This window comes from Phyllostomus hastatus, unplaced genomic scaffold (genome assembly GCF_019186645.2).
Source record: "Phyllostomus hastatus isolate PE091 unplaced genomic scaffold, TTU_PhHast_1.1 phas_contig_58, whole genome shotgun sequence".
Lineage (NCBI taxonomy): Eukaryota > Metazoa > Chordata > Mammalia > Chiroptera > Phyllostomidae > Phyllostomus > Phyllostomus hastatus.
The window spans coordinates 54,624,560-54,641,529 of record NW_025333916.1 but is presented as its reverse complement, the minus strand read 5'-3'; the positions used below and the strand labels follow the sequence as shown (position 1 = coordinate 54,641,529).

Here is a 16,970-nt window from a genome sequence, read left to right as displayed (position 1 = left end):
CGATGCATCACCTGGATCTCTGCCTTAACCTTCACACTATGTTCTCCTTGTCTCTTCGCATAGTTTTCCCTCTGTGCATGACCACTCTGTGTCCAAATTTCCACCTTTTATAGGGACACGGGTCTTACGGGATTAGAGCCCACCGTAATGCCCTCATTTTAATTTGATTATCTCTATAGAGACCCTACTTCTAAAAATCAGTCACATTCTGAAGTTCTAGGGGTTAGGACTTCAATATATCTGAGGGGGGGAAGGATGGCAATTTAATCCGTAACACTGGGATCATCTTCTTTCTCCTTCCCCTTTGAGACTTATCTGGTTTCGCAGCTGCCAGTTAGAGAAAAGGTTTCCCTGCCTCCCTTGCAGCTAGGTGGGGGCATGTGACTAAGTTCAAGTCAGCTCCATGTTGACAGCAATGATTTGTGCACCTTCAGGGTCACATCCTTTGAAAAGGAAGATGCTTGTGTTTCATTTTCTCTCTTTCTGGTTCCGTAAGGCTCAAAATGCAGAATACATGACCATGAACTACACCCTAACGAAGTGCTGTGAAAAAAGATTTTTAATACAAAACTTAATTTGTTTTGTAGTTTCTAGTAGCCACGCTAACAAAGTTGAAAGAAACACGTGAAATTAATTTTAATATATTTAATCCAGTATGTCCAGAACATTAACACTGTAATGTGTAGTTATAAAATATTAAGATCTTTTACACTCTTTTCTGTGTGTTAAATACTTGAAAACTGGTGTGCACTTCACAGTTATAGAACACCTCCATTTGGATTAGCTTCATTACAAACTCATAAAGGCCACAGTGGCGACCGGCCACGACACTCCCCAGGGCAGCTCTGGAGAGCAGCAGAAAGTCACGTTCAGGGGACCTGGCTCCCCGGGCGAACCTGTGGAGCGGTGCTGGCCCGCTGGCCCTGGCGTGCTCGAAACTTTGACTTGAGAAGCAAACAACTTCTATCTTACCTGATTTCAGGGCATGTTGTTATATAACCGTGTATCCTGTATCTTAATAAACACGCCCATCGGGACCTCACAGGAGGAGCTTGCAGCTTCTCCATCCCGGAACAGCCCTTCGAAGGACGGACCGCTCCGTGAGTCCACACTGACTCCACGGAAAAAATCCTCCACAGACGCAGCCCAAGGTTGACACACGGCCACAGAACCATCTCGGCTTCGGGAAACCCATCAGAGAATAAACCCACCCAAGGAGGAGATGCGCTTCCTTGACCTTTTTCTTCTTCTAGCCCCATGTTACAAATCACGGCACTTCCCGAGCAGCCAGCCCCTTGGACAGCCGCGGAGGGAACAGGGAGGAAAGACCATCAGATCCCCTGCCCTCCTGAGAAAACAGAAGACAAAATCTTTTCAGGTAGTGCTTTCCAAAAAGTGAAAATAGTTTCATTAATGTGATACAAACTCCTGTTAGACCTGGATAATTAAGTTGCTCAGAATACACTGACTTCCCTTGTTTAAAAGGAGCTAGGGATGCAAACGTAAAAAAGTCAAAGCTAGTCACTATCGCCACCTTTATCGCCCCACCTGGCCTTTGGCTAATGCTGACACCTGCTGCCACATCAGCGAAAACTACCACCTCCGTATAGCACAGCTCTGCGGGTGGAAATCCAGCTGAAAATCGCCACAGAGTAAGTTCAGAAGCAATTCCCATTTCACTCCCAAGGAGAAGTTACATACAAGCATTTGTCAAAACAAAAATCACCTGCGTCAACAATAGTTTGCAATGATTAGGTAATTAATCCAGAATAAAGAGATAAGAAGGAGTGACCTAGATGACTCAGTGCGGCGTAGGTGATCAGATGTCCCCAGCTCCGAGCGCCGGGTTCTGGGTTTCACACTGGTCTCCGGCTGCAGCTGGAATGGCATCAGGCTTAACCAAGAATTCCTGGGGCGACTAGAGAGCAGCCGTGATCCCGCTGACCAGCAGTGGGGCTCCATTCAGAGACGGATGTCCCGGCAGCTCCGGTGGAAGAGCAGAAGGGGCGGTGGTTCCCCCTCACTTAAACAATGAGGTCTGAAGCGCACCTGCCTCTCAGGACACAAACCACCCCAGGGTCTCCCAGACCCTCCCCTGCCACGGGGGAAGGACACCCATGTCCGTGAGCCTCGCCACTATGGAGAGTGCTCACCGCGATGTGCGATCATCGTGTGGGTCCTTACCCTTGGGACAATGGGACAGAATTTGTTTTACATAGTTTGAAGCTTTGGATTTAGGAACGTGAGTGTCCGGTGCCAGCAAGTTTGTGCAGCAGTTGAGAAGTCCCTTGCACTTCTGGTGTCAAGGAAAAGCTCTCTGCCACGTATCAACTGTGTGACTTTGGCCAAACGGCTTAACTTCCCTGGACCTTAATTTCTTCCTCTGCAACTGCTATAATAACAATATTCCTTCCTGGAGAGAGTCTCGTGAGCATCACCTGATAAAGCGCACACAACAAGCTTAGTGGGGCGCATGGCACACAGTAAACATTCCATCGAAGAAAACTCTTCTTATTTCTGGGGCAGCAGGTCCGGGATCCATACGTGTTTACTCCTGCTGTTACTACTATGTAGAAGGCAGTGTCACCCACTAGACAACTGGGGTACTCTGGCCTCCCTCTATTAGACACTGGAAATGTCCAGCAGACACCGGTGCCGTGGAGCTGAGGTCTATCAGCGAGCATGCTCAGAGGACGGGCCGGAGCTGCGCAGAAGCTGTCCTCTCACGGGAGGCACGGAGCCCTGTTTCAGGTCGAACTGTGCCCCTGCCCCAGGAAACCAGATAGGCTGAAGTCTTACCCTCTCCAGATATGCCCTGATGTGGGGGCAGGGGTTTTACAACCGCGATCGAGTTAAAATGAGGTCATTAGAGTGGGTAGGACCCTAAGGCAGTAGGACTGGTGTCTCTCCGAAAAGGGGAAGTTTGAAGACAGGCGCACACGGAGAACACCACGTGGAGAGGAAAGCAGAGATCCGGCTAGTGCGTCCACCCGCCAGAGGTTGCCAGCAAACCACCAGACGCAAGGGGAGGCATGGAACAGATTCCCCCCTTCCCTGAGGACCCACCCTGCCAACACCTCGATCCCAGACTTCTGGCCCCCAGGACTGCGAGACGATACATTTCTGTTGTGGAAGCCTCTCGCTGTGTTTACGGTGGCCCTAAGAAACCAAGACAAGGTGAAACCAGGCAGCAAACAGATCCCCCATTGCAGAAAGGCTGACAAGTCCTGGAAAATATGCCGCATGACACAGACCTGACCGAATTCCTCTCCAGAAGTTTACGAGGCTCATACCTCCACCCAGAAAAGGTCACCTCTGATGCATCTGTAAGTTATGTGTCCATCACACAGAGGCTTAGCCTTGCACGAGAACACACCAGGGAGGCTTGGACTTTAAATACTCGCTGTTTTCTTTCTTTTTTTTCTTTCTGGCATGTGTGCAGTGGGGGAGGGAGTCTTGGGCATGGGTAACTCCTTAAAAAAAAACTCCTTTAAAAAAATACCTTGGCAGAGATGCCGATTATCGACCTTCATGAGAACTGTTCTCTCAACAGGCAAGAAATTCAAGCTCCTGCCTGAGCAGGTCGCACCTGGTTCCTCAAGATCCGCGGGGTGTGCGCACTCTGGCCAAAGGCCACAATCGTTAGTACCTGCCACGTAAAGAACCCCCCCCCCCCCAACGTCCATCTCTCCTGCAGCCAGCTATTTTGAACTGGCTGCCTGGACTCCTTCTTTATGGAATGCCCAGCGCTTCCCTATTTCAATGGGAAACATAACTGGAAACAAATCTTTCATGAAATTAAACACACACCCCACAAAAGACACTCTGAAGGCCTCGGTCACGTCTGAGAGGCAGATCTCAAGATCTGCCACAAAGGTCCTTCGGCCCCGCGTGCCAGCCCTCCGCCTCCACCCCCACCACCCAGGGCACCCAGAACTGGCATTTACAGTGGAATTCCGGGAGCCCGCGCGTGTCACTAGCAGAGGGAAACCCCAGCAGCCTCCTTGGCCTCGTCTCCCGTGACGACAGCCTGTTTTTCCCTGTGGACCCACGCACGAGCTGCTGCAAATATTTAAAGAGGTAAGGAAGTCACTTTCAAACGACAGTCATAAAAGACATAAATGATGATGATTTAGCTCATTTTCTAAGCAGGAAAGTCAAGTAGGTCTGTTTTTAAAGCGAGGATGAAATATTTATAGCATTGTTATGAAAACACTCAGAGCCACACTACGGGCACTCTCCTGGGCCCCTGCCGTGCCACCACACAATGTCAAGGGCGGTGTTTTAAGGCAGGCACCCACTGTGCTACACAGCCGGCTCCCCGGTATTACCCTCCCCTCCCCCTCTCCTGCTCTCCCTCCCCATCCCACCCACCCTCTGCGTGGGAGAACCTCTGTGGGCAAAGCTCTCCCAAACGTCCCCATTCCCAGTGATGCGTGCTTCTCTGCAAGTCTACAGCATTGGCCATCCCGACCCCTCGATTTCACGACCGGTTTATCTCACCCCGAAGGTCCCTTGAACATCCAAAGTTCCACACCATTTGTATTTTGCCTCAGCTATATATATATCTTTGCATGTAATGTTTCTCCTCCCACTTCAGTTTATGAGCTTCTTCACGGAAAGAACCACACTTCACATATCTCCTGCACCCTCTCCCGCATCCACCCCACGTTTAAGGGTGCCCGGAATGAAGTCATAAAGGGGAGCTGAAAAATGTCGCCCACGGTAGAAGGACGAGTATTTAGCTCCACAGCTCTCTTTGGCCTCTGCGGGTTATCTGCGGGCTCCCAAATACATCCAGGGGTTCAAGTAACTAGACAGTGACATTATCTCACCACAGTCCACAGAACCAGGTGCATTCCCCTACAACCCTCGCATACACCCGACCTTGATGGGGTGGCCACCTGAGTCCACTGTTCCAGAAAGGATGATGAGATAAGTCTCTACCTGCATGATGGTCCTGGAGGAGCAGAGTGACCTTAGGCCCATCCGCAGAGGGGGCAGGGGGGCTCCCTCGGGCCACTTTGGTCCTGTTTCACTCCTGGGTTTTGCTCTGGATGGCCAGCGGCCCATCGGGCGGCGGACCTCCCAGACACAGGCAGGCTGAAACGCGATCGCAGCCGTGGGTCACCTGCCTTCTCTTCACGAGAGGACGAACACGATCTGCCGTCCCTTCTTCCTACCCCCCGGAAACACAAAGGGCCCTTTCTTCCAGCCTCTCCGCTCCGCCTCACACAGAGACAGCAGGGAAATGTGGCGGCTGGCGGCTCGGGCTCACGCTGTGAGAGACCCCTCGCTTTCAGTCAAAAGGATCATCGTCTGACTCATCTAACTGAATACAAAGTTAGTTATTTTTCTCGCAACAGAAATATTCCGATCCCAAGGCACGCGCTGAAAGGCAAGTCTCCTCCCTCCACCCATCCCCAGCTCCCCGCTCCCTCCTCAGAGGCGGCCGCTGTCATCGGATTAGTCTGCCCTCTGGACCACACATACCCTTTTCCAATCCCCCTTTTGAAACTGATTTCGGGGTCGGGGGAGGGGAGAGAAAGATAGAGAGAGAGAGAGAGAGAGAGAGAGAGAGAGAGAGAGGGAGAATCATCAGTTTGTCTTTCCACTTAGTAATGCATTCATTGGTTGATTCTCATAAGCGCCCTGATGGGGGATCAAACTCGCAACCTTGGCCTATCGGGGCAACGTTCTAACCAACTGAGCCACCCAGCCAGGGTCAGATCCCACTTTTCACCGTGGGATTCCCCATTCAAAGAAAGGAATAAACATGGACCAAGCACCTCCTGACTGCCAGGTTCTGAGATGTGTGTTTCACATATATGAGCACATTTAACCTTCACAGCAACATCGTAAAGCTACTGTTTTCTCCATTTTTCGGGGGACAGACCTGTGGTCCAGGAAAGGGAAGGGATGTGCCCAAGGCCACACACCTGGGCCCCGAGTCACCTTTCCAAACTGCTGCCTGTATTGATTGTCCTGCTTCATGAAATCAGATCCCCAGCCAAATGTCCTCTTTCAGGAAATGTGGGCTCCAGAAACAGGCTCCTCTGGCACAAAAACGGGCTGGCTGCACGATTCAGAGCTCTGAGGAGCCAGGCAAGTGACTGTGCTTTCCTTCCGAGGTCTCAGTTTCCCCATCTGCGGAATGGGCCCGACAAGAAGACCTACCACATAAGGTCGTGGCAGCATTCCATGATTTCACCAAAGAGCGTGGCAGAGCAGCTGACGGGTGGTAAACACTCCGTAACGGTCACTCTTACCACGTGGCTCAAGAACAAACTGGGGTTGGAAATGGTTTGCCTTTTCGTTTTCATTGCTTCCATTTAGCGGGGTCCAGTGGCGTGGCTCTGCGCGGCAATGGGGGATGAGCTGGGGGAGCCGCCTGACATTTTCTGGCCCCGTGACACCTGTTTCCTTTGCTCCCTCCCCGAAGCTCGCTCCACACCCATTTCTGCTCCTAGCACAGGCTGCCAAATGCACAACCTTTCTGCTGCCAAATCCTAGAAGCTTTTAACAGTGTTATTACTGCGATGTGAATACATCGTGGAAATAGTTCAGTTTTTATTTAAAAACTAGAACTCGGCAACACACTCCCCATGGCCACAGTTTGTGATGTCTTAACCCAAAAGTTTACGTGCCTAGCATTTCCCCCTGCCCCTGTTCATGGACCACGGAATGCTAGACTGATTAAATTTGGCTAAAATAATCTCAACCTGTATACATGGAAGCTACCCAAATTCCCTTGGAAGGGGAAAGACATTTGTTAACCAGGTCACACGTCTTTCAAGCCCATATCCACTCAGCTGGGCAACATTTTCCATTTAACTGCCTTTTCCTTCTCAGCAGAAAGCCAAACGAGACCTGGAGGCTCTCGTACCATGTGGCCGGCAGCTGAGGAGGTGTGTGGGGCGTCTCCCAGGGGAGCTGCAGGGGCGAGGGGCGAAGGCGTCAGAAGCCCGAGGGGCCCACCAGCCCGAGGCTAGCTGGCTGACTCTGGCCAAGTCGCGGCCCATTCCGAGTGTCGGCCAGCTTACCTGAAGGAGGAGCCGATGAGGCCAGCTTCCCCCCGGAAAACCTTGCTAGCTCTAACTTCCTTCCAGCCAGACAAGATTCTGCCATCACCCCACAAGCATCTCCTCTGGTCTGGGTCTTATCAAAAGGGCAGTGAGTTACTGTCATGATGTAACCTCAGGAGCTAGGCTTCGGCCAAAAGGAGGTGTGTGTGCTCTCTGCGGGCCATAAAAGACGCACGGCCTGCATTTATTGCTCAAGTGGGGCTGTGCCAAGCTGCCATGTAATTCACAGCAAAGCAATAAAACCCAGGGTCACCGTTAATTACCTAATGGTGAACGATCGCCAAGCAAGCCCATTAGGAGGATGACGTATCTGGAACTCCATCAGATACCCCTCTATGAACGTCTCCCATTCAACGGTTCGGCTCGAAGCAGCTGGAATGCAGCTAGCATGAGACCGGAATCTCGGCGGGGTTTCTGCGGTAACCTTTTGTTAAAAGCAGCACTGTGTATAATCCCTCCACTACGCTATTTTCCTCCATTTCCACCTCTGGGAGGCTTTGTTTCACAACGCTGACATCATAGCTGGTTCCTCCAATCCCGTCTTTTATGATGAAGAACAAATGAGTAAGAACCCCAGGAATTCGGGGGGAGAAAAGGTACAGGCAGCAAGAGATGCTGTTTTCCCACAGAAGCCTTCCCACAGAGCAAAGACCAGCTGCCTGAGGCTAACGGTGCACTGTGCTCAGAAGCAATTCTTTAACTGCCCTCACGAGACGCGTTTCTTCTAAAAACCACATTTGGGGGACTTGAGAAATGCTGAGCTTTTTCCTGATTCCCTGCTTTAAGATGTATGATTTGTTCCTTTCTCTATAGAGGCACAGATCCCAGGAATCTTAAAATGTCATTTCTGAAAGCTATACACACAATCAACAAGGAGCCTACAGCCGGCCGTTCACAAAAGGCACCCCGCGCTGGGGAGCAGAAGAACCCAGCACCGTATCAGGGTAGGAGGTGGGGGGCTACTCCTGCAGCTCCGGGAGTCTGGCGGGGGCAGCCAGACAGTGCGTCACCAAGGACTTACGTCACTCTTCCTGAACTTGGCTTTCAGGCTCTTCATGTTCAGTCCATTCAGCCTTCCGAAGCTCTAGAGGCAACTGCTCAACACCTGGGCAGAGAAGGGCAGAAAGAAATCCAGTGTCAAGGCTTCCAAATAAACAACACAGACATTCCCTCCTGATGGGCTCACAACTCCGGGCCGCGGGCGGGAGGCCGGGCTTGAATAAAGAAGGTGGTTGAGTTGCCGGCGAAGACGTGGCAAAGACCGTGTTATTTCCACTCAGGTATATATACCAGTACTTCCTGGGACCTTCTGACCTTTTCCAGTTAACCAGACCTTTCCATTTCACCTCGACTTCCCCAACATTACAAAGACAACAAGTTTAAGTAACCACTCAACTGTCACGAGGCAAAATACGGTGTCTGCGTGCTGAGCTAACTCCTCTACACATCCTCCGTGTGACGACGGCACCACCCTCCTCCCTGTGCGGCGTCACCGAGTGAAGGATGATAAGGACAACGGTTCATACCCCGGATGCCATGCATTCCCTGTTTATTTTTCTCTGCATGGTTTGTGCCCCCTTGAAACACACAGGGCAGTTAGCGAAAAATGCCAGGAACAACAAGACCTCCCTCAGCAAATACCTCATTCCTCCGGAGGCCACTTGAAACAATGAAAAGACTCCCCAGGTACTTGCGGGACCCAGCCATTTCCAGCTGGCGCTGAGAAAGTCTTAAGAAACCACCTTATTTAGGAGGAGTCTGTGGTCCCTGGAAAGTGAGTGTAATTTTCTTAAGTATATATGTACATACTTTTCTCAGGGAAGGAGGTTCCTAGTTTTCATCGGACTCTGCAGAGGGGCTGCCATCCTCCCGAAGTTAACACAGTCAGCGGGGTCTAAGGCCCGTGTCTTCCAGAAGCAGAGCCTCCAAGAAGCCGGGGAACTTGGCTGCGGCCACAAAGCCTGCATGTGCTGGGATCCAGCACCAGACGCCCACGTCTGATCGCCGAGTGCTTTTCCCGCTGCCCTCTATCCTAACACTAAAACTGAAAAGCAGCATCCTGGGCTGAAATGTGGTACGGACTTTATCTTCTTCATCCTTAAACATGGAAAAAGCAGCAAGCGTGGACCTTTGCATTTAGGTCAAAAAAGGCATGGAGCCCTACGTGCCAGTTCCCACTGGTGGCCCTAAGCACCCTGTGTGTGTAACTGCAAGCCTCAAGGGCCAGAAAGTGAGAACAGGTCAGCTCCAACAGGACTAGCCATCGGAGACCCGAGAAATAGCGGTCAAACGTTCACCACAGCGGACCGTTCTTTTCCTAAAGCCGTCCAAGGCTGTCTCTCGGTCCCCCACCACCTCACCATTCTGGACTAAGCTGATCTGAGAAGATGGGCGGAGCGGGGTTGGCTAGTGCAAGCACCTACACGGCTGTACTCATCTGTCCTCGCACCCTCCTCCTGTCTCCAGGAGTCCAGCAACTCGCTGGCTTCTCACGTGTTGACTTGCATGACTGCTGCTGCCATTAAGCGAGGTCCTGGGTGAATGGTATGAAAGCCCAGTCATCATAAAGCACTTTAATGACGCTAATCTGCAGGTCACACCGTTCCTGCAGCCCCCCTGTGGTCCCCTTTGGTCTATCCAGCTCAGTAGGTAGAAATGGCAAAATGCATGTTGCCTTGGAAACCATACAGACCATAATTATACCCTGGGAATTGCCAACTGTTTAACCACACAGAGAAGGCTGGGCCAGTACCCGAACAGCAAAGTGCAAGTTCTGGGACAATGTTCCTCAAAGTTGGCTCCTGGTTCATCTGAATCAGAAGGACCTGGGAACAATTGGCTGGATGCAAAACCCTAGTCCACAGCCCACTGAAATGGAGGCTCAGGCGGCAGGGCCCAGGGATCTATCTGGTTTGATCTTCTGCACATGGATGTTTGAGAACCTAGCACTGAGGTAGAAAGACAGGGAGTACACTTGTCCAAGTTGCACGGATTTGTAAACAGCCCTTTTTCATCAACAAACGAAGCACCTTCGTGAATCCAAGGGTCAGTATAATGATAACCAGATACTCCCGAGCTGCCGTTGCCTCCTGGTGCTCCGCCAACGGTAGCCAGAACATGGAAATCACCCCTGGAGTTCAGTTCCTTCCACTCTCTGAGCGAAGTGTTAGTAACCAAGGAAAGGGGCCAAACCCACGCAATGAATGGGAAAGGGAGAGGAGAGAAGCCAAGGCTTGGAGAAGCCACAAACCATGTGGTCTAGGAGTCCCCAACCTCCCTCCTCCCCACCTGCGGACACCTTTTCATTAATTACTGCCTGACCTCCACCCCCTGTCTCCTCCCACTGCCCCCCCCACCCCCAGCCTGAGATCCGCTTCCTGTCCCTGGTGCCAAAAAGGCTGGCCTGCCAAGGCAGAACCCACCCAAAGCATTCCTTCAGCCACAGTGGGGAAGACTTCCGTCGGAGGTCGGCGGGTTTTCACAGGTGTTGTATTAGTTTTGTGTGTGTTTATCTTTGGCATTTTTTTAAAGCATGCCAGTAAGAAGTATGCAAACTCCAACTTGAAGGAGATTAAATAAATAAAGCAACTGACTCCAAAATGTCCCAGGGGAAGGGATTAGCTATGAAAGGAAGCATCTTCCTGGAACCGTGGCTCTGGGTGTGGGGCAGCTGGGTGGTCTACGGGTAGAACTCTGGGATGAGAGAGACGGGGGTCAAGGGCAAACGAGTTCTGGAAACCTACAGACGAGTAACTTCAAAATCAAGAAGGGTGGCTGGGGGTCAAGTTAGCAATAGGTCACTGCTTTCCTGGTATTTGTAAAAGGATCCAACCCACGGAAGCCGTAACTGGTGGAAAGTAACCGGCCCTGAAACGACGCTGGGCTCCTTCGGCCTCAGCATCTCCGCCCGCCCAGGAGGACTCACGAGCAAACCAGGGGCCGGCTTGCCTTCCGGGGGCGGCCGGGCTCTCACAGCTCCAATTCCCAGACCCAAACTTCCGTGGCCCCACCTGGGCCCCAGGCTATCTCAAACACAGAGACATCCATTAATTTAGCAAGACTGCACTAACAGCAGTCCCTGGAAGTGCCACTTCACCGAGATGCTTTGTTCCCAAGGGCTGCAGTGAAGCTGGACGAACAGCACGGCAGCCTGATCTGGACAGTACGAAAAGGGGGTGACATGTTACACACGTGTGGGAAATGTCGTTTGCACTGAGTTCTTTCCTTTCAAGAAGAAGAAGCCCATCTACCCACTGAGCAGGAATACCAGACAGCTGACTTCCCGCTCAGGCCATAGTAAGCCACTGAAACAGGACTCCCGTCACTGGCCACCAGGTACCTGGGGGCTCGGGGCCAGTGGGAGAGGATACCAGTGCAGGACAGCCTCGTTACCTTCCCATCGGAGAGCCGGGGTCCCACAAACAGGGTTCACTGATTAATCCATCTTCCCTTTACAAATAACGCAGCTCAATCAAAGCTTAACATGAGCTATCCTTACCTCATATAATTCCAGTCTGAATCACAAACCTTGACATTATCCTATATTAGTTCCTTACTAAATTACACTCCTTTGAGTATTAAAAATAACTTACAGTGGATATAGGGTTTCCTTTTGGGGTGATAAAAATGTCCTAAATCTATTGTCAAGATGGCTGTGACCTGTGACCATACCAAAACCATTCAATGCTGCACTCCAAGAAGCTGAACTGCATAGGATGAGAGTTCCATCTCAAACAAGCTATTTTTTAAATAGCTTAATAATCTTCATTACCTTTTCCAATCCTTACAGTTAGAAAAATTCCAGGTTACAAACCTCTGGACTGATTGAATAAAAAAAAAACTTGGGCCAAAGATGAACAAGTAATGCCCTTCACACTAAAATGTAGTTGCTTCTGGTATTGTTTTATGTACCTATTTCTATACTACACCCTGCCCCTGATTGAAGTGGTGGGGGGGAAAAGGTCCTCTCTGGTACCTTCAGACTACTCACCCACCCAGCCCCACCCTGCCCCACCCCACCCCACCCCACCCACACAGAGAACCCAAGGACTACTTCCAAAGGCAAGGCTGCCAATTATGTCCGCAATGAGAGTCCTCCAGGAGCCCCAGCCAGATACTCTGATTCTGTAATCAGAGGTGAGGCCCAGAAATCTGTAATTTTTGTTTTATCTTCTTGGGTAGTTTGGATGCTCAGCTAGGTTAGGGGAGCCACTGTTCTAGACACGATGATACAGACCTATAATTGACACTCTCATTAAAGAGACGCTGTGCAAGTAGATGCGATAGATCAGCAGAAAGATCAGCGTCTTCAAGCACGGACGGACTATGTTTGAATCTTTCACAGTACTGGGGGACAGGGAATTGGGAGGGTGTCAGGGAGCCCGCCACACTCTAAATTCTAGGAGAGCAACTAGCTGGTTGCCATGGCCACTAGGGAACAGTAGTAACTGGCAAAGGCAAAATGGTAGCTGTGCGTTTTCCTGGATCACAATATCCCTTAGCATCTGAGACACAGTGTCACAGGATTCGAGGCAGCGGATTCCCCATGAATCACACAGCGCTGGAGGGGTAGAGGGAATGACGCTGTCCTGGCGCTAACCCACCCCTCCATCCTGCCCGGGGGACCACTGCTCCGGAACCGCGGCACCAGCCGGGCAGAGGCTAACGTGTGCACCAGCTAACGTGCACCCCAGACGGGCTTCAGGAGGTTTTCTTCCGAGGGGAAAAGACCATCAGACTTAAAACCCAAAGCACCGACGAAGGCAATGAACAAACGTCAAGAACTAAAACTAAGGCCCTTTCCTCCTTGCCAGCATCCACCTCTTCTCCCTTAAGTACTTGATCGTTTCCTCAGATAATCATCTCTCGGCAACAAAGACGGAATGTCAACGTGAAGCTGCACAAACACTCAGTTCTCTCAATCTGGAAAAGCAAACACTTCCTGTAGGAGGTCTCTCCAGACCAGCCTGCCCAGCCAAGACGGCCCTGCCCACTCGGCACCTGAGGCCATCCGGAAGCCGCCCGCGGGCAGACCCGGCGTCCAGCCGCTGCCCCTGGGGCAGGGCTGTGCCTCTGACCACGTCCTGCTTCTGGGACGAAGGACAGAAAGTGGGAGGAGTGGCCTGGGAGCGCTGTTCCCGCCCCCAGTTTACTTCATCCCCAGCAGATCCGTCCTTGTGATGATGGTAGGGAAAGACATTTTAAACCCAGACAGACACTTAGGTTACGGGAACTGGGCAAGTACTACGGAGGATGTGAGCAGAGACACCAAGGGTATGAGGAGAACAATGCACAAAACTATCTAGTAAAATTAGCTGTCCACTAACAGTAGAAAGCTCTGAGGGCTGGGAGAAATCAGAAAGACTTCACAACAACTAGCCTTAAAGGAAATGCAGGACAAACTGAGGTGGGGGGCAGCCCGCTCCCACAGAGGGGGCACGCCGGTCTTGGGTTTTCCAGGCAAGGGTCAGACCCCCGTCCCGTCTCTTTAAGCCGTCCGTCCTGCAAGCTCCTCTCAGGAGGGTGAGTGGAGGTGGGGGGATCACTGCACGGTTCTCTCCGAAGAAAGGTCCTCCCCCAGCCGGCCCACCCTCTGGTCCTTTCAGACCCTGCACGGGCCTGAGGGGTTTGGCGGTCCTGCCACCGTTTCCAGCAAATTCAGAAACGCGCACCTCCCACCGTCTGCTTCCTTAGGAACGACGGATTTTCAGGGTAGGATTTTCATGGTGCCTGTACTAGGGCACAGGCCATGGGCACGCAATCATTCAGTGTTTCATGCCCGAATGTGTAAGGAAGACAAAGGTTGGGTCAGGACCCCCGGCAGCCTTCAGGCTTCACCTGTGACCTCAGCGAGGCTCTCTCCCGTCCCAGGCACATGGGGTTACCTGCACGGGGATCTGACTAAATGCAGCAGCATGATGAGGGTTTCCCATGGGCACCCGAAAGCTCTCAAATGAGTTAAAAGCAAGTAAACAAAAGCCCAACTCCTTGGGCTTACGAAGCCTTACCAGTTTGCCCCCACCCCCCGCCTTTCCCCTCCTGCCTGCCCTCTGCCCCCCTCTCCCATTGCTACACTCCTCACTCATCAGCCACACGCTGAGCGGAGCCCGGGGAGCTGACCGCAGCCCGGGGAGCTGACCGCTCTGGATGATGGAATGTGAGAGTCAACAGAGGCAAGGACCCTGGGACGGGCACCCTGGGAATCACGGGGCACCAACCCCCAGTTACCAAGCAAATCGGTCCCAGCGCGGCGATGATAGTCAGTAACCCTGTACTGCATATTTGGAAGGTGCGGAGAGGGCAGATCGTAAAAGTCCTCATCACAAGAAAAAAAATCTGGAGCTACATCAGGTGAGGGATGTTCCCTAGGCCCGTGGGGATCACTTTGCAAAGTATGCAAATATTGAATCACGATGCCGTGCGCCTGAAAGGAATGTCATGTCATGTGGTCATTATACCTCGATGTCTAAAAAGTCTTTAGCAACTGAAACTGAGTGTAGAAATTTTTTCATACTGAAGACTAATCAGAAACGTCAGAGTTTCTCCAGAGGCAAAGGATTCATTCGGTCAATACACTTGACAGAGCCCGTCAGACACAGAACAGAGCTGCCTTAGGACTGTATCGCAGGAGGCTTGTTTGCTCAGCGAATCGGACACTCGTGGATCAGGGAATAAACAAAGCAGCGCACTTTGCTGAGCCTTCAGGAAGGGCTGAGTGCTTGCCTCTCTGTCATCTTTTGTATGAGTTCCCTAAGGACTAGGTGTGCTAACGACTGCCCAGATGATAAAGAAGGGAAAGTTAAAAATTAAAAAAGGTATAAGGAGGAGCTGCATTTGAGCAGCAAATTGTTTCTAAAACACTCTAATATATATATATGTGTGTATATATATATATATATATATTTTTTTTTTTTGGCAATACAACGACCACATTCTTTTTAGTCTGCGAATGTCTTTCAGGTATTTGCATCATACTAATCACGGAGTAAAACTCTCTTGAGAACATCAGCCTTCCTCCCTGTAGTTACAACTTGCCTTTACCCAGGCGATGGCACGTCTCTGGAGAAACAAATGCATCATCATTCTTCTTTAAAAAATAAGACCTGCCATCCACCAGGGCTGATCTCAGTCCATGAAGCAGTCGGAGCCACCGGCACCATTTTAAAAATCAGCCCGGGCTCTGGCCACGTTACTCTCTGATCTGCCCAGTGCGCTACTCGCGCACTCCAACAGGCCACTAGCCCAGAGCCCCAGGGTCACCTCCCGCCCCAAGCCCACCCAACCTAACCAAGCATGGGCTAAATCAGAACAAGCTACCTCTGGAATATAAACAGCACTCCAGGACCAAGGAATGCTCTGTGACTGTCCCTCGTTTTGAGGTTTCTTAAAGAGGATCTCTACAAGGTTCTTTCTGTTTGCACATCATCTGATGTCCTGTCAACAGCACCGTGTAATCACCGTGCTCACCCCGGCAGACACCTGGTACCCAGCCCCAAACGGCGAGGGGCACGGGCTGTGTGCCTCAGCTTCTTCCTCCCAAGGCCCCTCCTTCTTGGGTTCTACCTCTCCTGAAACCCAAGAGAACCAATCGATTTTAAAAATAAAGGTCCACTCTTGAAACATTACTGGGGAAAATGGAAAATGTAGGAAGCAGAAAGTCACTATGGAAAGCAAATTAGCAGTTTCCTGTGAAGTTCAATATAAATTTACCATATAACCCTGCAAGTCCACACCTACGTTATCTTGCTAAGAGAAATGAAGTGTATGGCCATACCAAGATTTGTACACGAATGTTTATAGCATCAGTATCCCTAACTGCAGCAACGACTGAAATATCCATGAACTAGGTAAACAAAATGTGACATTTCCATACAGTGGATGCTATCCAGCACCTAAAAGGAAGGAAATTCCAATACAAAGTGCAACATGCATGAAGCTCAAAACCACTGTACAACGTGAAGACACAAAAGACCACAGATTGCAAGATGCCATTTGTATGACACGTCTAGAACAGGCAACTCCGCAGAGACAGGAAGCAGGTCAGAGGTCATCTGGGGCTGGGAACGGTAAGGATGATTTAAATGGGCAGGAAGGATCTTCTGGAGGTGAGGGAAGTATTTTAAAACTAGATTCTGATGATAATCACACAACTCTGTAGAGTTTCTAAATATCATTAAATTGTATCCCAAAATGGGCCCTGGCTGGTGTGGCTCAGTGGACTGAGTGCCAGCCTGAGAACCAAAGGGTCGCTGGTTCGATTCCCAGTCAGGGCCTATGCCTGGGTTGCTGGCCAGGTCCCCAGTAGGGGGCGCGAGAGGCAACCACACATCGATGTTCCCCTCTCTTTCTCCCGTCTCCTCTCTAAAAATAACTAAGTGAACTGTATACTAAAATGGGTGAATTGTATGGAATGAAAATCCTACCTCGAGGAAGCTGTTCTTTAAAGGACCACGGAGAAGAAGAAGTTCGTCATGTGCAGAGTTGTTAGGCCGTGAAAAGTGTCTTTGCGTGAGCGGGTAGGCTCCATTCAGGATCATGTTTAATGTCGTTTTTATTCGAGAGAGACGGAATTGCCAAACCTCTCCTTACTGTGTATTTCATCAGCTCTCCGACTCGGTTTCAAACGGGGACTCCCTGGACCCTCCACATTCTGGAATGCTGGAAATGTCATTTGCAGCGATCACAATGGGTCTGTCTGGCCCGCTGGGTCTCTCCACCCAACCACCCGGTGTCTCGAATACTTTTCAGAATGCAGGATAAATGGGCCTCTGAAACAGATTCTGTGAACCCTGACGCCCTAGGAAAAGAAGTAAGGGAGTGGATGGAAGACACAAATTCTTTCTGCTGCTCTAACCACCTACCGTGTGCAGATGGCTCGCAGACACC

The 16,970-nt window shown here is 50.9% G+C and overlaps 1 protein-coding gene across 1 annotated transcript in view; it reads right to left on the bottom strand.

Annotated features, from left to right (window-relative positions):
• Positions 1–16,970, bottom strand: part of RAI14 (retinoic acid induced 14) — a 126,377-nt gene that overhangs the window by 98,317 nt on the left and 11,090 nt on the right. The window contains exon 2 of the mRNA XM_045847852.1: positions 8,107–8,190. Within this exon, the coding sequence (XP_045703808.1) occupies positions 8,107–8,142 (36 nt within the window). The 5' untranslated portion in view covers positions 8,143–8,190. The remainder of the gene's footprint in view (positions 1–8,106; positions 8,191–16,970) is intronic.